Source organism: Sphaerodactylus townsendi, linkage group LG03 (genome assembly GCF_021028975.2).
Source record: "Sphaerodactylus townsendi isolate TG3544 linkage group LG03, MPM_Stown_v2.3, whole genome shotgun sequence".
NCBI lineage: Eukaryota > Metazoa > Chordata > Lepidosauria > Squamata > Sphaerodactylidae > Sphaerodactylus > Sphaerodactylus townsendi.
Genome location: NC_059427.1, coordinates 157,701,727 through 157,724,322, shown reverse-complemented (window position 1 = coordinate 157,724,322; position 22,596 = coordinate 157,701,727). Strand labels below are relative to the sequence as shown.

The following is a 22,596-nucleotide window of genomic DNA, read 5'->3' as shown; positions in this document are numbered from 1 at the left end:
GGGGGGGGTGGGGGGGGGGGGGGGTGGGGGGGGGGGGGGGTGGGGGGGGGGGGGGGTGGGGGGGGGGGGGGGTGGGGGGGGGGGGGGGTGGGGGGGGGGGGGGGTGGGGGGGGGGGGGGGTGGGGGGGGGGGGGGGTGGGGGGGGGGGGGGGTGGGGGGGGGGGGGGGTGGGGGGGGGGGGGGGTGGGGGGGGGGGGGGGTGGGGGGGGGGGGGGGTGGGGGGGGGGGGGGGTGGGGGGGGGGGGGGGTGGGGGGGGGGGGGGGTGGGGGGGGGGGGGGGTGGGGGGGGGGGGGGGTGGGGGGGGGGGGGGGTGGGGGGGGGGGGGGGTGGGGGGGGGGGGGGGTGGGGGGGGGGGGGGGTGGGGGGGGGGGGGGGTGGGGGGGGGGGGGGGTGGGGGGGGGGGGGGGTGGGGGGGGGGGGGGGTGGGGGGGGGGGGGGGTGGGGGGGGGGGGGGGTGGGGGGGGGGGGGGGTGGGGGGGGGGGGGGGTGGGGGGGGGGGGGGGTGGGGGGGGGGGGGGGTGGGGGGGGGGGGGGGTGGGGGGGGGGGGGGGTGGGGGGGGGGGGGGGTGGGGGGGGGGGGGGGTGGGGGGGGGGGGGGGTGGGGGGGGGGGGGGGTGGGGGGGGGGGGGGGTGGGGGGGGGGGGGGGTGGGGGGGGGGGGGGGTGGGGGGGGGGGGGGGTGGGGGGGGGGGGGGGTGGGGGGGGGGGGGGGTGGGGGGGGGGGGGGGTGGGGGGGGGGGGGGGTGGGGGGGGGGGGGGGTGGGGGGGGGGGGGGGTGGGGGGGGGGGGGGGTGGGGGGGGGGGGGGGTGGGGGGGGGGGGGGGTGGGGGGGGGGGGGGGTGGGGGGGGGGGGGGGTGGGGGGGGGGGGGGGTGGGGGGGGGGGGGGGTGGGGGGGGGGGGGGGTGGGGGGGGGGGGGGGTGGGGGGGGGGGGGGGTGGGGGGGGGGGGGGGTGGGGGGGGGGGGGGGTGGGGGGGGGGGGGGGTGGGGGGGGGGGGGGGTGGGGGGGGGGGGGGGTGGGGGGGGGGGGGGGTGGGGGGGGGGGGGGGTGGGGGGGGGGGGGGGTGGGGGGGGGGGGGGGTGGGGGGGGGGGGGGGTGGGGGGGGGGGGGGGTGGGGGGGGGGGGGGGTGGGGGGGGGGGGGGGTGGGGGGGGGGGGGGGTGGGGGGGGGGGGGGGTGGGGGGGGGGGGGGGTGGGGGGGGGGGGGGGTGGGGGGGGGGGGGGGTGGGGGGGGGGGGGGGTGGGGGGGGGGGGGGGTGGGGGGGGGGGGGGGTGGGGGGGGGGGGGGGTGGGGGGGGGGGGGGGTGGGGGGGGGGGGGGGTGGGGGGGGGGGGGGGTGGGGGGGGGGGGGGGTGGGGGGGGGGGGGGGTGGGGGGGGGGGGGGGTGGGGGGGGGGGGGGGTGGGGGGGGGGGGGGGTGGGGGGGGGGGGGGGTGGGGGGGGGGGGGGGTGGGGGGGGGGGGGGGTGGGGGGGGGGGGGGGTGGGGGGGGGGGGGGGTGGGGGGGGGGGGGGGTGGGGGGGGGGGGGGGTGGGGGGGGGGGGGGGTGGGGGGGGGGGGGGGTGGGGGGGGGGGGGGGTGGGGGGGGGGGGGGGTGGGGGGGGGGGGGGGTGGGGGGGGGGGGGGGTGGGGGGGGGGGGGGGTGGGGGGGGGGGGGGGTGGGGGGGGGGGGGGGTGGGGGGGGGGGGGGGTGGGGGGGGGGGGGGGTGGGGGGGGGGGGGGGTGGGGGGGGGGGGGGGTGGGGGGGGGGGGGGGTGGGGGGGGGGGGGGGTGGGGGGGGGGGGGGGTGGGGGGGGGGGGGGGTGGGGGGGGGGGGGGGTGGGGGGGGGGGGGGGTGGGGGGGGGGGGGGGTGGGGGGGGGGGGGGGTGGGGGGGGGGGGGGGTGGGGGGGGGGGGGGGTGGGGGGGGGGGGGGGTGGGGGGGGGGGGGGGTGGGGGGGGGGGGGGGTGGGGGGGGGGGGGGGTGGGGGGGGGGGGGGGTGGGGGGGGGGGGGGGTGGGGGGGGGGGGGGGTGGGGGGGGGGGGGGGTGGGGGGGGGGGGGGGTGGGGGGGGGGGGGGGTGGGGGGGGGGGGGGGTGGGGGGGGGGGGGGGTGGGGGGGGGGGGGGGTGGGGGGGGGGGGGGGTGGGGGGGGGGGGGGGTGGGGGGGGGGGGGGGTGGGGGGGGGGGGGGGTGGGGGGGGGGGGGGGTGGGGGGGGGGGGGGGTGGGGGGGGGGGGGGGTGGGGGGGGGGGGGGGTGGGGGGGGGGGGGGGTGGGGGGGGGGGGGGGTGGGGGGGGGGGGGGGTGGGGGGGGGGGGGGGTGGGGGGGGGGGGGGGTGGGGGGGGGGGGGGGTGGGGGGGGGGGGGGGTGGGGGGGGGGGGGGGTGGGGGGGGGGGGGGGTGGGGGGGGGGGGGGGTGGGGGGGGGGGGGGGTGGGGGGGGGGGGGGGTGGGGGGGGGGGGGGGTGGGGGGGGGGGGGGGTGGGGGGGGGGGGGGGTGGGGGGGGGGGGGGGTGGGGGGGGGGGGGGGTGGGGGGGGGGGGGGGTGGGGGGGGGGGGGGGTGGGGGGGGGGGGGGGTGGGGGGGGGGGGGGGTGGGGGGGGGGGGGGGTGGGGGGGGGGGGGGGTGGGGGGGGGGGGGGGTGGGGGGGGGGGGGGGTGGGGGGGGGGGGGGGTGGGGGGGGGGGGGGGTGGGGGGGGGGGGGGGTGGGGGGGGGGGGGGGTGGGGGGGGGGGGGGGTGGGGGGGGGGGGGGGTGGGGGGGGGGGGGGGTGGGGGGGGGGGGGGGTGGGGGGGGGGGGGGGTGGGGGGGGGGGGGGGTGGGGGGGGGGGGGGGTGGGGGGGGGGGGGGGTGGGGGGGGGGGGGGGTGGGGGGGGGGGGGGGTGGGGGGGGGGGGGGGTGGGGGGGGGGGGGGGTGGGGGGGGGGGGGGGTGGGGGGGGGGGGGGGTGGGGGGGGGGGGGGGTGGGGGGGGGGGGGGGTGGGGGGGGGGGGGGGTGGGGGGGGGGGGGGGTGGGGGGGGGGGGGGGTGGGGGGGGGGGGGGGTGGGGGGGGGGGGGGGTGGGGGGGGGGGGGGGTGGGGGGGGGGGGGGGTGGGGGGGGGGGGGGGTGGGGGGGGGGGGGGGTGGGGGGGGGGGGGGGTGGGGGGGGGGGGGGGTGGGGGGGGGGGGGGGTGGGGGGGGGGGGGGGTGGGGGGGGGGGGGGGTGGGGGGGGGGGGGGGTGGGGGGGGGGGGGGGTGGGGGGGGGGGGGGGTGGGGGGGGGGGGGGGTGGGGGGGGGGGGGGGTGGGGGGGGGGGGGGGTGGGGGGGGGGGGGGGTGGGGGGGGGGGGGGGTGGGGGGGGGGGGGGGTGGGGGGGGGGGGGGGTGGGGGGGGGGGGGGGTGGGGGGGGGGGGGGGTGGGGGGGGGGGGGGGTGGGGGGGGGGGGGGGTGGGGGGGGGGGGGGGTGGGGGGGGGGGGGGGTGGGGGGGGGGGGGGGTGGGGGGGGGGGGGGGTGGGGGGGGGGGGGGGTGGGGGGGGGGGGGGGTGGGGGGGGGGGGGGGTGGGGGGGGGGGGGGGTGGGGGGGGGGGGGGGTGGGGGGGGGGGGGGGTGGGGGGGGGGGGGGGTGGGGGGGGGGGGGGGTGGGGGGGGGGGGGGGTGGGGGGGGGGGGGGGTGGGGGGGGGGGGGGGTGGGGGGGGGGGGGGGTGGGGGGGGGGGGGGGTGGGGGGGGGGGGGGGTGGGGGGGGGGGGGGGTGGGGGGGGGGGGGGGTGGGGGGGGGGGGGGGTGGGGGGGGGGGGGGGTGGGGGGGGGGGGGGGTGGGGGGGGGGGGGGGTGGGGGGGGGGGGGGGTGGGGGGGGGGGGGGGTGGGGGGGGGGGGGGGTGGGGGGGGGGGGGGGTGGGGGGGGGGGGGGGTGGGGGGGGGGGGGGGTGGGGGGGGGGGGGGGTGGGGGGGGGGGGGGGTGGGGGGGGGGGGGGGTGGGGGGGGGGGGGGGTGGGGGGGGGGGGGGGTGGGGGGGGGGGGGGGTGGGGGGGGGGGGGGGTGGGGGGGGGGGGGGGTGGGGGGGGGGGGGGGTGGGGGGGGGGGGGGGTGGGGGGGGGGGGGGGTGGGGGGGGGGGGGGGTGGGGGGGGGGGGGGGTTGGGGGGGGGGGGGGTGGGGGGGGGGGGGGGTGGGGGGGGGGGGGGGTGGGGGGGGGGGGGGGTGGGGGGGGGGGGGGGTGGGGGGGGGGGGGGGTGGGGGGGGGGGGGGGTGGGGGGGGGGTGGCCTGGGGTTTGGACCTATGCCACCTTTTGGTTGGCATATGTCCATTGAGCCCAATGGAGGGTTTGTTGGCTGCAGGGAGGTGGTTATTGTTTTTTTTTTTTGCCTCCCCAAGCCCTCTAGAAGCAGGGTGACGCTGTAGCAGTGCCGTCCTTGGCCACCCCAGGACTTTGGATTGGGCTGTGAATCTGCTATAGCAAAAAGAGTAGTATGACACTCTAAAAGCCCATAAAAGTTTATGCTTCAATAAAGTTTGTTACAGTGCCACAAGACTTTAAGGAGCCAAATACAAGCAGTCCTTTCCTTGGCACTGTGTAATTTATGCTTTTTGCTTCCCAACCTGTCTCTTTCTGTCTCTTTTCTTTGTAGAACAACAGTTTTGAACAGTTTGTTATCAATTACTGTAATGAGAAGCTGCAGCAGATTTTTATCCTGCTGACCCTGAAAGAAGAACAAGAGGAGTACATTCGGGAGGTAGCTAATTTTTCTCAGCCACTCTGGTTCATAAATATTCTGTGCTATAAAATATATCCAGATTCTGTGCCACAGAAACTCAGATTCAGTGCTCAAAGTAAGTTCAATGCAGAGTGATTCCAATGTGCTTTCTTTTGAAAGCCGATATTTGACTTTGTGATTCACTGTGGTTAATGAGCTGGCCTCCATGACAAAGGGTTGATTGGTAGCTATACAGTGCCCAGAAGTATTGTCGAAGGCTTTCACGGCTGGATTCAACTGGTTGTTGTGGGTTTTCCGTGCTGTGTGGCTGTGGTCTGGTAGATCTTGTTCCTAACATTTCGCCTGCATCTGTGGCTGGCATCTTCAGAGGTGTATCACAGAGAGAAGTCTGTTACACACTGTGTCACAGAGAGAAGTCTGTTATGACACAGTGTGTAACAGACTTCTCTCTGTGATACACCTCTGAAGATGCCAGCCACAGATGCAGGCGAAACGTTAGGAACAAGATCTACCAGACCACGGCCACGCAGCCCGGAAAACCCACCAGAACCGAATGCCCAGAAGGTCCCCACAGACATCACCTTTTGTGTGTTCAAAAGCTGTTGGAAGGTTATCTGGACTAGATGTTTTCTATTTCCTAAAAACAAAATCTGTGATGCCCAGGTCACAAAATCTGTGAGCTAAAGGTTATTATCCCTTGTTGCTGGAGTGGGAACCATTACAGGGAATACTTAACTGAAGCACTGAAAGAGCTCAGAAGTGCATGCAATGCATTTGCAAAGCAGGCAATAAGTAAGCATGGAAGTTTGTTATTGTGTGGGTAATGTAGAGTTGACCTGTGTTAACTACCAAAGGGAATTCACTTGCAATTCTAATCTGGAGAACCGGGTTTGATTCCCCACTCCTCTACCTGACTGGCAGAGGCTTATCTGGTGAACCAGATGTGTTGCCGCACTTCTGCATTCCTGCTGGATGACCTTGGGCTTGTCGCAGTTCTCTCAGAACTCTCTCAGTCCCACCTACCTCACAAGGTGTCTGTTGTGGGGAGAGGAAGGGAAAGGAGCTTGTAAGCCACCTTGAGTCTCCTTACAGGAGAGAAAGATGGGATATAAATCCAAACTCTTCTTCTTCAATGACAGACATGCCTTGAAGGCATTCTTCTGGCTAATTTTATCCTGTGTATGGGATAATTTCATGTTCATCTGTATGGTTTAGAACTGCTGTTATTAGTGGTCCTTTGTTGCATCTTAGTATTGTAGTTGACCTCAAAAGCGAGGGTGTAAATACCTCTACCCTGACCTGGATGACCCAGGCAAGCCCAATTTCATCAAATCTCAGAAGCTAAACAGGGTGGGCCCTAGTTAATATTTGGATGGGAGACAACCAAGGAAGTCTAGGGTGGTTATGAAGTGCCAAACAATGGCAAACTATTTTGGTGTATGTCATGCTCTGAAAACCCTGCAAGGAAGCTGTAAGTCTATCTGCAACTAGATGACACTTTTCAACCACCACCAAATACTTTTAGGGTCCACCTGAAAACTGAGGAAGTGGCATGTTATTTTATAAACCAGATTAAAGGTAGGATAGTTCATGCAAAAGTAGCTTGTTCATGCACACTCTACATATATACAGGTCATTTTAAAAAGTTATAATCTCTGAGTAATGTGACCCAGTACAAAAAGAATGGTTACATGGAAGAGAAAGGTACAACATTTTCCCCTGTTCAAAGAGCTGCATCTTAAACCAGCATCCTAAAACAGAACAATACATCCTGAATAACAATAAAACAGAACAATACATGTGGAAAACATTCTGTTAAAACAGAACAATTCATGCTTTCAATCCACTTTCACTGCACTTTAGTGATCATTTGCAAGAGGGTTTTGCCATTTCACACAGTACATTTCGGCTGCAAGGCGTATTGAAGATGTATTAAAAGTGCCTTATTCAGCTTGTGTAAAAGTATCACGTTGCTGCTCGTACGTTAATAAACAGAGCTGATAATGATTGTCATCTGGTTCCCTTGTTAACATGGCAACATTCCTGATATGATGAATTCTGACATTTGGGCAAGTTCTTGGGATCTCCCTGTCCTCTGCTTCCTGGTTCCAACCTGTGGTTTACAGACCATGAAAGAGCTGTCTTCCTGTCTAACTCCCTGCCAGGGACATAGGTATAGATTTTTTTATAGGGGGGGAGGGTACAGGTGTCAGAACATGTGTTTAGATGGACAAAATCTAGATGACAGGTGGACTCTCCTTCCAGCAGGTGCCGTGTGCATAATTAGGGCTGTGTGCACAACTGTACCGTGTGCAAAGACAGATAAGACATGGGCACCTGATTGGCACCTCAATTGTATATAGTTGGCACAGACTACAGGGTAAAGTGTGCCTGGAAACACCTGTGGTCTGGCGGAGCACTTTGACAGTAGTTAGCAATAAACAGAACTGCACTGGTGACTGTGTGTCTTTCGGTTCTTGTTTGCATTGCATCCTGCAAGGTGACCTACTCGCGAGTAAGCCGCTGCTTCAACAACAGGGGCCCACACCCCCACCCGCACCTGGGGCATGGCCACACCTCCCCAAGCCCTGCCCCCACCCCCAGTGCTTATAAAAGCAGCTGTCCGAGGCCAGGGACAGTTGAATCCGCTGCCCTCCCCCGCCCCCCCACCTGCTGGGCTTCCAGCTGGCAGCCCCTTCTGCCCTTCCTTCCGGGCAGAGGCATAGCTAGGGAAAATGGTGCCCGGTGCAAAATCTAGGACATGGAGTAATGGATTCAAGGTGCAGGAAAAGAGATTCCACCTAAACATTAGGAAGAACCTCCTGACCATAAGGGTTGTTTGACAGTGGAACTACCTCAAAGAATGGTGGAGTCTCCTTTTTTAAACAGAGGCTGGATGAACAAATGTTGGGAGTGCTTGGATTTTACGCCCCCCCCCCCCCGGGCAGCCGCTGTGATGCTGGAATCCACCCCCAAACAGCATCACTCTCAATGGTGTTTAAACTGGAGAGCCCAAATTCTCCTTTTAAATCCACCTTAAAGGGAGAATCTTGGGTCCCAAGTTAAAACAACATTGAAAGTGATGCTGTTTTGGGGTGGATTCTCCCCCACCCTGAAACAGCATCACTTTCAAAGTTTAAACTGGGGACCTCAGATTCTCCCTTTAAATCCATGCTGAAAGGGGTGGATTTAAAAGGAAATTTGGGGGGTGCCTGGTGTCAGGGATGCAATTATTAAGCTAGCAGCACCAAACTTTCAGGGTATCTTTAGGAGACTCTCCTGATGATACCTCCCATGTTTGGCGCCATTTGGTTCAGGGGGTCGAAAGTTATGGACCCTCAAAGGTGTAGCCCCCATCTCCTATTAGCTCCCACTGGAAACAATGGGGGATGGGGGCACCTATTTTGGGAGTCCATAGCTTTGGACCCCCTGGACCAAACTTCACCACACCTGGGTGATATCAGTAAGAGACTCTCCTGATGATACCACCCAGGTTTGATGAAGTTTGGTTCAAGAGGTCCAAAGTTATGGACACTCAAAGGTGTAGCCCCCATCTTCTATTAGCTCCCATTGGAAACAATGGGGGATGGGGCACCCCCTTTGGGAGTCCATAACTTTGGACCCCCTGAACCAAACCTCACCAAACCTGGGTAGTATAATCAGGAGAGTGTCCCAAACAATCCCTGAAAGTTTGGTGCTACTAGCCTAAAAGCTGCGCCCCCTGCAGGCCAAAATCTGAAAAACACTAAAAATACAAAAAAAACCCCACAAACAGAGGGCCGAGCTTCAGACATGCAATGTGGGTGGTTTGAATCTGAGAAACCTCCCCCTTACCTACGTCCTTGCTCCCTGCATATCTGGCAGGGATCTACAGCTAAACAGTTTGATTGAAAATAGTTGCCTTGGACTGGCTCCTCCCTACCAACTCTCTTCCCTTTGACCTGGGGCTGTTGGCCAGGCACCCTAGTGTGAACTGTGCTAAGCCTTACTGTGAAGCTTCCTTAAAACTGGTAATTTTTTTTTCCTTTGCAGGGTGTTGCGTGGACTCCCGTGGACTTTTTTGATAACAGCATCATCTGTGACTTGATTGAGAATGTAAGTTGTTTTCAGAAGCTTTTCAAAAATAAAAATGAATGGGGAGGAACTTCGTGTCAAATCTTATCCCCTTTTCAGCCATTGTTGTTTGTGTGTGAGGGGAGGCGCTGTGGGTCAGTGGTAGACCACCTGTGTTGCATGAAGCAGGCCAATGGAACAAGTTGGGCTGGCCTAGCATTGGCAACCACTGTGCAACTTGGTCAGACTTTTCCTGGGAGAGACTGCTAGGGGGAAGGAAAGGTGAAGATGGTGGGGGAAGAAAAGGTCGATTGGCTGGGTGTGGGGTGGGGGTGGGAAGAAGGCAGCCAGAAAGAGGAAAAGGCTGCAGAGGCTTCCAGGGATGGGAAAGAAGAAATAATGGGAAAGAGGAATAAAGAGGAATAAAGAGATGCCCTCACAAGTCCTTCGTGATCCCCCCCAAATTTTGTTCTGCTGTTTATTTGGATCAATTACTTATTCATAACCAAAGATGGATTCTGACCTGAGCAACCCTTTCCTTCTCCATTGCTTCGAGGTCGTTTTTAAAAAAATCTCGTGGCATGAACGGTGTTGCTGATTTTGCCCATCAGCAGTCGACTCCCTTGATCACATCTTGCTTTTCTGTCCTGGATACAATAATATTAGGCCTGATTTTGCTGCACTGTTTCCAGTTGGGTCTGCGTCCTTTTCTGACAATGTAAAAATGATTAATCTGCTTAATAGCTCAGAGGTCGAGACATCTGGAGCTGTCGCTAAATTTCTTTTGAAAGTTTTGTATGTCCAGAAATAACTTTTAACGTTTTTGCCAAGTCTAACCTCGTATTATGTCTTGCTTTTCAATTCTTTCTGTAAATGCCAAATGAAGGTTACTGAACTAAGTCCTTTGTGGGTCCCCACATTCATCGTAGCAGTAATTACCATAATAAATAATGATGCAGTTGCTACATCATTTGTGTATTTTGCGCTTTCCCAGAGTAATGCAAATAAAAGACAGGTTCCTTCCCCCAAGTTATTTGCACATTTACTTAAGATTGCCTTTAAGGTTGAACCGTAAGGCATTGGTCAATGGACAGGACTGAAAGACAACTAAGGAACTGAGGGGTTGAGTATACAAGGTGATGAATGCCAAGAAATATAGTACTTGAACTTGAGTTTTGTTTCAGCTGAGGAGAGAGCCTGAAGACTTAAGGAGCGGTCTGCAAAATGTAGTTGGACTTAGAGGCCAATTCTGTTTCTAGCTGCTGGTAGGAATATGAAAAGTGCCCTTGAACAATCTGGACCTTCTCCATGGAGCAACTGTCACACTAGTCCAGCGGTTCTTGGGGGTCGCGACCCCTTTGGGGGTCGAACGACCCTTTCACAGAGGTCGCCTGAGACTCTCTGCATCAGTGTTCTCCATCTGTTAAATGGATAAATGTTAGGGTTGGGGGTCACCACAACATGAGGAACTGTATTAAAGGGTCATGGCATTAGGAAGGTTGAGAACCACTGCTGTAAAGGAAGCCAGTATCCCCACTGGTGGGAGAAAATGGGGCTGTGAATAACTTGCCTTAAGTGGTTCTCAACCTGTGGGTTGGGACCCCTTTGGAGGTCGAACGACGCTTTCACAGGGGTCACCTAAGACCATCAGAAAACACCATCACCAACCCCATCACATACACCCCGTACAAATATGGGGGTCACCACAACATGAGGAACTGTATTAAAGGGTTGTGGCATTAGGAAGGTTGCGAACCACTGCATTAGCCTTACATTCCAGCCTCTCCCCTTAAACTGTAACATATTTGTGGATTCTGCACAGCATATTGATAACGAGTTTGCAATCATTATAAATGAACCCGTTTCCCCTTTTTATAAATGGAAAAGAAATTAATTTATAATGACTTCAACTTGTTATAAATATGCTGTGTGGAATCCACAATCGTCTTTCTTTCCAGGAGCAAGTATCTTCCATTTTCTGCTCCATTTCTGGGTTTTCTTACCCCTCCCCATACAGTTGTCCTTCACAGGAGAGATTTAAAAATATGGGCAATGATTGCCAGTGTTGCCTTGGCAAATGCCAGGAGATTTTGAGGGTATTTCATATGTGTGTGGGGGGTGGTGGTGGTGGTGGAATTTGGGGGCTTGTGATATGTTTTCCAGGTGACACTCTAGGAACTTCCTCTAATCTTTATGGTAAAGAGTCCCATTTTCTTCATTGTGAGCCCTGATAGAGGGCTCACTTTGGGGATATTTTTGGAAAGGTGTGCTGCTAAGGCATATGAATACAGAGCAAGAGCACCACACTTCCTCCTCCTTCTTTTGCATGCACGCTGAGAACAGCAGCAGAGGATCACAGAACATTGGAGAAAGTTCCTTTTTGCACAGGCAGCATCAGAGGCTCTTGTTCCTCCTTTTTCATAGTCATGTGACTGTGATGTCATTCAACTTCCTATCATATGCTTAGTGAATCCCATGTAACCACCTAGGGGTTAAGGCTGGGTCTCAGGTGTAGAAATGTTCAAGATCATTGCCATACAATTCTGTAACATAGACAGGTTTTATAAACTGAGGGGCTGTTCAAGGGTTGCTTGATTATAGCCAACAATTGAGTTCATAACTGAGATGACCTGAACAGTGGATGGGTCTCATAGTTTTCTGGGCTCATAGCTTGGGTCATCTCTCAGTTCCATGACCCCCTCTCCATCCTACTTCTAGAAGCAACTGTTGTCTCCTGTAGTGACAACAGAACCAGCAGCTGGGACAAATGACCAGTCAATCCAACTGTGACCAATCCTGGCCAAAAGGACTGCGTCATGAGGGCAGAACTGTGTTGTAACTGGGATCTTCTTTGTGTGTAGAGCAAAGGAGGGATCCTGGCCTTGCTGGATGAAGAGTGCCTTCGCCCAGGGAAGGTGAATGAAGCCACTTTCGTGACCAAACTCAACCAAGTATTTAAAGAACACAAACATTATGAGAGCAGAGTCACCCAGAATGCCAAACATATCTTGGATGCTGGCTTGCTTGCTGACTGCTTCCGAATTCGTCATTACGCTGGCAAAGTGAGTGAGCCTAACATTCTTTAACAGCTTTTGGCAGCAAAGAGGGGTAAGCATCAGGGATGTGGGAAGTAGAAGGGGCCCTAAGTATGGGAGCACAGAGAGCTTTCTGAAATATGGGGTGCATGGATCCCTAAGAGTTCTCTGGGAAACCTAAGTAAGCGGCTTAAGGCTGGTGGTCTCTGAAGCTGAGGAACAGAGAGGGCATCAAGGGAAGCATCCTGTGGTGCTGCACAGAACTATCAAACTTCCTATCCAAATCTGAAGCCTGAGATGACCCAAGACATTTTGGTACCTTCTGCAGAACAAATCCATCCCTTCATCTTGGCCAAAATATAATAAATTGCAATAGCAGAGTTGATGTTTTTCACAGTACCTTAAAATCCCTTACCTGAGTTCAACCAGCTTGATGTCCAGAATAGTAAAGCCAGCCCAACCTCAACATTTGTCAAGCATTTTAACTGGGGTTGTCAGCATCTGATCAGGGAGAAGCACCTGTTGCCTTAAGACAACAAAGTAACTTTGTTGTGATGACTCTGACACAGTTATTACAGCAAAGCATTCTGTTGCAACCTAAAACTGGCTGGTTATTATAGGGTGGCGAATGAGGCTGTATCAGCTGTGTGTGTGTTAAGTGCCATCATGCCACTTCCAACTCATGGCAATGTCCTCCAAAACATCCTGTCATTAACAGGTCTTGTAAATTTCCTTATTCTCGGACTGCGCCATAGAACTCAATGTAACACGAAGGCAAGCCTGAGCCCCTGCCCTTGCCTTAAACCTAAACCTAAACCTAACCCTAACCTATTATTTTTATTTAATTTATTTTTTGTTACAATTTTGGGAACAATTTATGAATGAATAAATTAAACAAAAATAATAAGTTAGGGTTAGTGTTAAGGCAAGGGCAGGGGCTCCGGCTTGCCTTAGTATTACGCTGAGTTCTAGGGTGCAGTCCGAGAATAGGGCTATGGTCAGTTTCAGGTTTCGGCTTTCTATTACAATTTTGGGAACAATTTGTGACTGAATAAATTAAATTAAGATAATAAGTTAGGGTTAGGGTTAAGGCATGGGCAGGTGCTCGGGCTTGCCTTAGTGTTACGTTGAGTTCTAGGGCACAGTCCGAGAATAGGGCTATGGTCAGTTTCAGGTTTTGGGGTTTTGCCTTAACCTTTGCGATTGCCTGAACCCTAGCCTTAACTTTTTATTTTTATTAAATTTATTCAGTCATAAATTGTTCCCAAAATTGTAACAAAAACCTGAAACCTAAAACTGACCATAGCCATATTCTCGGACTGCGCCCTAGAACTCAACATAACACTAAGGCAAGCCTGAGCCTCTGCCCTTGCCTGAACCCTAACCGTAACTTTTTATTTTTATTTAATTTATTCAGTCATAAATTGTTCCCAAAATTGTAACAAAAACCCAAAACCTAAAACTGACCATAACCGTATTCTCGGACTGCGCCCTAGAACTCAACATAATGCTAAGGCAAGCCTGACCCCTGCCCTTGCCTTAACCCTAACCCTAACTAATTATTTTTATTTAATTTATTGAGTCTTAAATTGTTCCCAAAATCGTAACAAAAACCCGAAACCGAAAACTGATCATAGCCCTATTCTTGGAGTGCGCCCTAGAACTCAACATTACACTAAAGCAAGCCAGAGCCTCTGCCCTTGCCTTAACCTATGCTGACCAGCCGTCCCGCTTTTGGCGGGACTGTCCCGCCTTTGGACAATTTGTCCCGCGTCCCGCGGGTCAGACAAATTGTCCCGATTGTGGGGAGGCTGCTGCACTGCCTTGGGGGCGCAAGGCAGTGCAGCAGCCTCCCGTGCGCCCGGCCGCAGGAGCGCATGGCCTTCTGGGGCTCGCCGTTTGCCGCTCTGTCACAGGGCGGCAAATGGCGAGCCCCAGAAGCCCGTGTGCGGCCGTGCCCGCGGCCACCTCCCTGTCCCGGATTACAAAGGTGACCATCTGGTCACCTTACCTTAACCCTAACTTATTATTTTTGTTTAATTTATTCAGTCATAAATTGTTCCAAAAATTGTAACAAAAACCTGAAACCTAAAATTGACGGTAGCCCTATTCTCAGACTGCGCCCTAGAACTTAATGTAACACTAAGGCAAGCCCGAGCTCCTGCCCTTGCCTTAATCCTAACCTATTATTTTTATTTAATTTTTTTCTTGTTACAATTTTGGGAACAATTTATTCCAAAGGCCTACCTAAGCCACTGTCTTTCTTCCCTTCCCTGCCAGGTAACGTACAACGTGACTGGATTCATAGAAAAGAACAATGACCTGCTCTATAGAGACCTGTCGCAAGCCATGTGGAAGGCCAAGCACAAGCTGTTGCGCACTCTGTTCCCTGAAGGGGACCCCGAAAAAGCTTCACTCAAGCGTCCACCAACTGCTGGCTTCCAGTTCAAGGCTTCTGTGGTCACCCTCATGAAGAACCTCTACTCCAAGAAGCCCAACTATATCAGGTGATGAATGTGTGTGGTATGTCTTCAAAACCAAGGACAAATGCCTGGGCTACATTTGGATGTGGACAGAGAAAGGATCTGACCCAATAAGTTTGTTCCCTTTGCCACTAGGTGCATTAAGCCCAATGACACCAAGCAGCCTGCAGTGTTCACAGATGCACTGGTCCGTTCACAAGTGCGTTACCTTGGCCTGCTGGAGAACGTGCGAGTTCGAAGAGCTGGCTACGCCTATCGGCAAGTCTATGAACCGTGCCTGGAACGCTATAAAATGCTCTGCAAGGAGACCTGGCCACATTGGAATGGAAGCGCCAGGTAGGATGGGGAACCTGTGTGGTTCTGATGGTGATGGTTGAGAGTTAGGGTAAGCACATCCAAATGTATCCAAGGAACTGGCAGGCGGAGTAGGGGTGGGGTGGGGGGTTTGCTTGGGAGGGAACGCCAGAAAAACTTTTGGCATTGTAGAAGAGTCACTGGAAGTACTGTGGAGGTCACCCCATTCAACAAATGGTGGTCTCCCAAGGCCCGAGATGGGGGAGAGGTTGAGATCTCCTTTTAGGCAATCCACTTGGAATGCTGCAAGGGTGTTTGGAAGATGGACTGGCAGGAATGACTGCATCTAGCGCAGAAATGGAAAAGTCCAACTATTGCTACAGTTGGAGACTGATGTGTGAAGATATTAGAGTTGGCCTAGATGGCCAGGTTAACTTTGCAACTTCAAGTGAAGAACCATGGACAATTGGAAACCCTTGATAGAATATCTCAATAAAATAGAAAAAATAAATTAGTGACGAATGGTTTTGAAAGTTAAGGACTGTTAAATTTAAATCCAATATAGAATAGTGAGAGTTTTTATTAATTCTGATGCTAAAGATGTGGTTTCATTTTGATGCCTAGTGGCCAAATGCTGAAAGTGTAGAGTTTAAGGGTAAATATTCAGTGTAGAAGAAACTGGAAGCCTGTATGAAATAAATATAATTTGGTGAATGTCAGTCTTTGTGTATGTTTTGGACTTTGATTTTGAAGTACAATTTTCTTAAAAAATGGGAAAAAAGAATGGTCATGTCTGGTAGGATCTGTCCACACACTGGGCTGCAGCTATGGGAGGGGTGTTTAGGCTACGGTTCTGGAGCGTGGTGGAGTCTTCTTCTTCAGAGGTTTTTAAACAGAGGCTGAATGGTCATCTGTCATGAGTGCTTTGATTATGTGTCATGCATTGCAGGGGGTTGGACTTGATGGCCCTTGGGGTCTCTTCCAACTCTAAGATTCTATGATTCCTTCATGGATAAGTCAGGCCTCTTCCCTAAACTCTATAAAGCTTGTAATTAAGACAAAGAAATCTCTGTCATTGTTACTTGTATGAATAACTGCCGTCAAGTTGCCACCGACTCATGGTGACCCCTAGGACCATGTAGTTTTTGAAGTAAAAGATGAGCAAAGGTGATTTACCATTGCTTTACTCTGCATAGCAAAACTCATCTTCCTTGGTGGTTTCCCATCCAAGTACTGACAGTGACCAACCTTGCTTTATTTCCAAACTCTGATGAGATTAATCTATTCAGACCTATTCCTCCTATCTCTGTTACTTAGGTCCCTTCCGCACATGCAGAATAATGCTCTTTTAATCCACTTTCAGTACACTTTGCAGCTGGATTTTACTGTGCGGAATTGCAAAATCCACTTGCAAACAATTGTGAAAGTAGATTTAAAGTGCAATATTCTGCATGTGCAGAAGGGGCCTTATAGAGGTGTAAAAGGAAATGTGGGAGGGAGAAACCCATGATAGCTGGTATTATATTCAACTGCTCCATAAGACTGCTTATTTTGGCCCATGAATACAAATGCACTGGGATGACAGACAAGCACATGGCCCTGTAAAAATTATTAAAAGCAAATGTTGTTTGGTTTAAATTTATTTATTTATTTATTTTTATACTGCCTCTCCCTTTTTAGGCTCAAAATTTCATACACCGATTAAATCATATTAGTCTATTCAAGTTCCCTGCCCAATCTTCTCTACCCCAAACTTTCCCCATAGTTGTCTGTCCATAACAGTGAACAGACATACTCTGTGGCGAAAAACCAAAGCACTGTTTGCCACAGGGGAAAATTATCTCTGTGTTGCACTAGTTAGAAAGCATGACCTGCATTGGCTGAGTTGTGATTGGGCCAGTAAATCTCTGATTTTTCCCCCTCATTGTCTATTACCTGGAGCAGAGATGGTGTTCAAGCCCTCTTGGGCAGCCTGCCGATTGATCCCAAGGAGCTGGCATGTGGACACACCAAGATTTTCATTCGCAGTCCTGGTGTGGTAAGTTGCAAAAATTCAGGCAAGAGGGAATCAGGGGTAAAGGGTGGGAAAGCTTGCTAGTTTTTCCAGAGTAGAGAAGAAGAAATAAATTTTGAGGTGTTTTGGGTTGTGCTGTTCAGTCTCCATTTTGGATTGTCTGGCTGAAACTTGGATGATATTGAAGATTCTTCCCCCAAATATTTAGATTTTAAAGGCAGTCATATCATGTTTCAATCCAGTGCTTTGTTTAGTGACAGTCACAAGTTTGATCCAACAAGTTTGATCCAAGTCACAAGTTTGATCCAACAAGTTTGATCCAAGTCACAAGTTTGATCCAATAAGCTCTATGGACTTTTTAAAATAGTCTTCAGCTGCTGCTGCTTCCCAATTAAGCTACAAGAATCTTTCATACTTTTTTCCTCCTACTTGCAAATTTTAAGTTTATTCCCCACTCTTTTCTGCCCTTGTTCTTTCTTTAATTGGACACTTGGGTGATCCCACCCAATCAGAATCCGTTAGTGAAAGGGATGAACAATCATAACCAATCAGATGCAGTTATATGATGATTTCACTGAGGACAAGTGAGCGTAACCTGAAAAACACTTTTCTAAGAGAAAGTCCCATTGAATAAACCTGAGTAGGTTTTCAGGGTAGACCTAGGCCCCTTTCCGCACATGCAGAATAATGCACTTTCAATCCACTTTCAATGCACTTTGCAGCTGGATTTTACTGTGCGAAATCTCAAAATCCACTTGCAAACAATTGTGAAAGTGCATTATTCTGCATGTGTGGAAGGGGCCTTAGGATCAGTCTGTTAAGAGTGAGATCAATTTAAGCACTGAAGAAGAAGAAGAAGAAGAAGAAGAAGAAGAAGAAGAAGAAGAAGAAGAAGAAGAAGAAGAAGAAGAAGAAGAAGAGAAAGAAGAAGAAGAGGAGGAGGAGTAGTTTGGATTTATATCCCCCCTTTCTCTCCTGTAGGAGACTCAGAGGGGCTTATAATCTCCTTGCCCTTCCCCCCTCACAACAAACACCCTATGAGGTGGGTGAGGCTGAGAGAGCTCCGAAAAGCTGTAACTAGCCCAAGGTAACCCATCTAGTGTGTGTGGGAATGCACAGGCTAATCTGAATTCCCCAGATAAGCCTCCACAGCTCCGGCGGCAGAGCGGGGAATCAAACCCGGTTCCTCCAGATTAGAATGCACCTGCTCTTAACCACTACGCCACTGCTGCTCCTGGCAACATGGAAGGCAGGCGAGGGGGAAGGTTGGACAGCAGTGCAAGGGAGTGGGATGGTTGGAGCTAGGTAGGCATGCCGTGGGTCGAGGGAACACATCTGGGGCAAAGCTGGGCTCACTGGCAAATCTGCCCGCTCTGGTGGCAAAGCAAATTAAAGCCATGCTAGAAGTGGTCTTGCTTGTTGCAGAGAGAATGGAAAGTGGCACTCAAGGAAATAATCTGTACAAGAAATCCTGTTGCGAAGGACATTTGCCCCCATTGCACACCAGACACCTTGTGCATGATTGGCCTGTGTGTATGTTAGACTCCAGATTTTTTTTTTTTTTTTGCAAACCTGGGATCCTTTTCACGTTGGAGAAAGATCTGTCTTGCCCATTCACAATTGCAGTCACTGGATTTAAGTATCCAAAGATTTGCCGCACTTAAGTATACAACACAATTTAGTTGCAAATGATTTCTGTTGCACAATGATAGCACAGTACCTAGTGATACATGGATGGACTGTGGAAGAGAAATGGAATGTCCTGGCTGCCGTAGTTTTTCTCTTCATCATTTGTAACAGGTTTAAACCCAAATGGATTTAAGAAATAGTCAGTTTCTGATGGCATTTCTGCTTACAATAAAAACTTATGCTAGAGTTAATGCAAGTCAGGGTAAACTTCCCTTGGATTTGACTGCATTGGTGGCTTCCAATCCCCTTTCCACAGCTTTTTGACTTGGAAGACCGACGTCAGCAGCGAATGGGAGACCTGGCTGCCCTGATCCAAGCAACTTATCGGGCATGGAAATGTCGCAGGCACTATCAAGAGATACGCAAGAGCCAGATCCTAATTTCTGCCTGGTTCCGGGGCCATAATGTAAGTAAGATGGGCATATATCCATACAGTTCTGGTATGTGACTTGTATTCTATTGCGTATCTGTGTTGTGCAAAGCTGCCAGCAACTATGCTGCTAGATATTTGCCTACTGCACACCCAACGAGCAAAGATGGACTCAACTCTGTCTCATATTTATTTGGCATGGGTTGTTTTGTTGTGTATCTTTTGAAATGAAGTCATAATTGCATTGTGAATTTAAGCTGGTTTAACAATCATTCCATTTTCTTGGAGAGTCCATTTTCTTGGAGAGTCCTAAACTACAATTGAACTCAACTTGTAGTACATACATGCCCAAAGACAGGGTTCTGCAATGTGGTGTCTGTGGACACCAGGGCACCTTGACACTTTTTTGGAATGTGGGTGGGGCCAAGTAGGGGTTTTGCCCAACAAGGCATGACTGACTGACTGATTAATGACTGGAGAACAGGTTTAAAATGTAGTTTCAATGGCAGCTGCCACCAGTGTTGGTTTTTATTTTTTTTCACTCTCTTTAATTACCCCCTTCCCCCCTGTACTTGTGTTTCCTCTGGGTATGCAAGGAATGTGCTGGTGTTTCCAACTGCAGCCATTTTCTGGTTGGCTGCTCCTCCCGTAGCAGCTATGTTGTGTTCATGCCCACCACCTTGGTTCAGAATTCCAAAGGTGCCCATGGACTCCAAAAGGTTGGAGGTCCCTGCCCTATATCTTAAATATAGCTTGCTAGCCTCTGCATCTGATACCAAGTATATCATAAGGGCAGATGGTCTTTATGCCAGGGCAAAACTAATTTACCTGAGGACAAATACTCTCAAGAAGAGAAGAGTTTGGATTATACCCCACATTTCTCCACTGGGAGGATTCTCAAAGCAGTTTACAAACTCCTTCCTCTATCCACAACAGACACCTTGGGAGGTAGGTGAGCTGAGAGAGTTAATTATTTATTGTTTTTTGATGTTGTCCATAATATGTATATCTTTGGCAAATTCCTCATGGGCCAAAAACAGTGGTGTGAAAACGGTCTGAAAATGGTGTAAACCCTTTTACACCATTTTACACCATTTTATACTGTTTTCACACTGCTGTTTTTGGCCCATGCGGAAACCGCCTTTCTGTTGATTAAGAGATGTGAGTTTGTCATATAAATGTTTTAATTATTTTCATTAAAAATAAAGATTTTAACTTTGTATCAGAGCCAGACAGAATTTTTTCCCCTTTTGAAAGTTAGATACTGCATCTGGCTCATTCTGTATTGTTGTAGAACTGTGATTAGCCCATGGTCACTGAACAGGCTTCATGTGGAAGAACAGGGAATCAAATCTGGTTCACCAAATTAGAGTCCACTGCTCATGTGGAGGAGAGGGGAATCAAACCTGGTTTTCCAGATTAAAGTCTACCACTCTTAACCACTACGCCATGATCGCTTTGCAGCAGTGCATGCATGCATGTGTACACTGAAGGCTCTTGTCTCTTACTTGCCTGGAATAAATGGGCCCATGTGACCATGCTCCACCTTTCTACTGAGACAAACCATTTGTTTTGCAGCAAAAGAAGAAATATTCCAAGATGAAGAAGTCAGCTCTTCTTATCCAAGCCTACATTCGAGGTTGGAAGGTGAGAGGCGGGGTGCAGTTGGAAACTGAACATAGCCAGAGTTTAAGAGCTCAAAGAATTACAGCCAGAAAATTTTTAAAAAGCACTCAAGAGTTAATTTTAAAAAGCACTCAGGGGAAACTCTAGCACTGAATACTTAAGCTGCAGATTTTTGCATCAAAACCTTCTCAAGTGTGCAACTGTTCATTACTTAGGAATTCTTGAGTCAATTGCAATCAGCATAGTAGTTGCTAATAGGGGTTGTAACCAGATGAGAGTGACCTATGAAGTATACACTCCATGGGCTGATGAAAACCTTGTGGCTGATGAAAACCTTGTGGTTCTGAAACCTTAGCTATTTGTTAGATCACAATGCACACCCAGGAGTGTTATTCTAAATTGAGCTACCCCCCCTCCCCACTTTTCCACAAAATCTTGTCTTACAGTAACATTTAAATATTCATTTTTTGCCCATTGCTTTTCATTGGGGTAAGGAGATGTACACTATGATGACATTGCACCTCAGAAAAGTCTACCTAGGGTTGCTAGGTCATGCATGTAACCTAGAAGGACACTGGCTACATAGGTCACTCTGTTGAATTACTTTTTCCAGCTGGAGAGGTGGGGGAGAAATCAAGTCAATAAATGACAACACCCTTGTGGTTTGGCAAGCAATTCTGAAATTGCTTCAAAAAGAGAACATTCAAGGTAGTTTTTCAAGGTAACAAACCTCTATCATAAACCCAACAACTCAACAACCGCAGGTATAAGTGGATCATAACTGCTATGAACAAAAGAACAGTTGCAGAGACCGTGCCCTTTGGAAAAGGCACTCAGAAAACCGGCAAGTCCTAACAAATGTTGCCCACTGCCCAACAAAAGAAAGATATCAGCAAGTCCAAACTTAAAGTGCAGGGCTGCTGCTTCTCCTTTGTGTTCTTCAATGACTCCTGCTGCTGGTCTTCATATTGTGTTTCTCTGGCTTGGGCATGCAAAGAAAGCGACAGGTCCCTCAGGCAAGCTGTAGGCCTTTTCCCTCCTGCTGCAGGCCAGACTGACTTAAAGGACGGTGTTTTAAATAATATCTAACAACTTAACAAACCCTTCCTTTATAATATCTGCTCAAAGGGAAATTTGAACATGCGATTTTTCCCTGCAAAGAATTATCAGTGCCCTCAGCCAAGCTTCAGGGCATCTCTCCGGCTGCATGCCAGACTGAGGGGGGTGGGGGTGGGGCTCTTGCAACTTTGCTAACTGCCCATGTTCTGAAAAGTTTTGCTCCCTGGCTGTAAATCATAAACATTTTAATGGAAGTAAAACAATCGTCAGCATACCATCCTTCTTCCTGTGTAGGGTTGCCAACTTTGAGATAGCTCCTGGAGATCTCCTACTATTACAATTGATCTCCACACAACTCAGATCAGCTCCCTTGGACAAAATGGCTGCTTTGAAGAGTGGACTCTAGGGCAGGGGTAGGGAACCTGCGGCTCGAGAGCCGCATGCGGCTCTTCTGCCCTTGGACTGCGGCTCCACAAGCCAAGCTGCCGGCCCCATCCTTGCCCGCCCTGCAGGCAGCAGGGCGGGCGCACCAACTGCCCGCGGCTGGCTGGGCCACGCCGTGGGCTTCCCCTCTCGCCTGCCCCATTGGAGCAGGGCGGGTGCTTTCCCGGCGGCCGGCAAGGCCAAGCCACTGGCCTCATCCTTGCCCGCCCTGCAGGCAGCAGGCCGGATGCATCCATGCGGTTCTCAGAATGAGCGGAGTAAAAGGTAAAAAACCCTAATATATACAGTGTTATCTTTATTTTAAATGTCAAAAATTATTTGTGGCTCCAAGTGTTTTCTTTTCCCATGGAAAATGGGTCCAAATGGCTCTTTGAGTGTTAAAGGTTCCCTACCCCTGCTCTAGGGCATGGGACCCAGCTGTGGTTCCTCCCCTCCCCAAAACCCAGCCCTCCCTAGTTCCACCCACAAAATCTCTAGGTGTTTCCCAATGGAGGACTTACAACCCTATTCCTGTTCTACTAGTGGAAAAGCTGATAGGATCCAACCCCACGTCTCCACTGGGACAGGACAAATGTTGGGAGAACTGTGGGGAGAATCTACAGAATCAGCTAGGGTTGCCAGATCTCCCCAGACCACCAGCAGGGGATTGAGGGATAGGGCTGCCAGATTCAGGTTGGGAAACTCCTGGAAACTTGGTGGAGCCTGGAGAGGACAGATACCTCAGTGGCATACAATGCCATAAAGTCCACCCTCTAAAGCACAGGTGTCAAACTCGCGCCCCTCCAGATGGTATGGACTACAGTTCCTATCATCCCCTGCCAGCATCATGCTGGCAGGGGATGATGGGAACTGTAGTCCATAA

At 53.9% G+C, this 22,596-nt stretch overlaps 1 protein-coding gene across 1 annotated transcript in view; it reads left to right on the top strand.

The window, feature by feature from the left end:
- The window catches only part of LOC125427951 (unconventional myosin-Ia-like), a 93,220-nt gene that overhangs the window by 45,445 nt on the left and 25,179 nt on the right, over positions 1–22,596 (top strand). The window contains exons 12-19 of the mRNA XM_048487518.1: positions 4,581–4,685; positions 8,700–8,762; positions 11,582–11,782; positions 14,036–14,262; positions 14,374–14,574; positions 16,477–16,570; positions 18,492–18,641; positions 20,184–20,252. Coding sequence (XP_048343475.1) covers positions 4,581–4,685; positions 8,700–8,762; positions 11,582–11,782; positions 14,036–14,262; positions 14,374–14,574; positions 16,477–16,570; positions 18,492–18,641; positions 20,184–20,252 — 1,110 coding nt within the window. The remainder of the gene's footprint in view (positions 1–4,580; positions 4,686–8,699; positions 8,763–11,581; positions 11,783–14,035; positions 14,263–14,373; positions 14,575–16,476; positions 16,571–18,491; positions 18,642–20,183; positions 20,253–22,596) is intronic.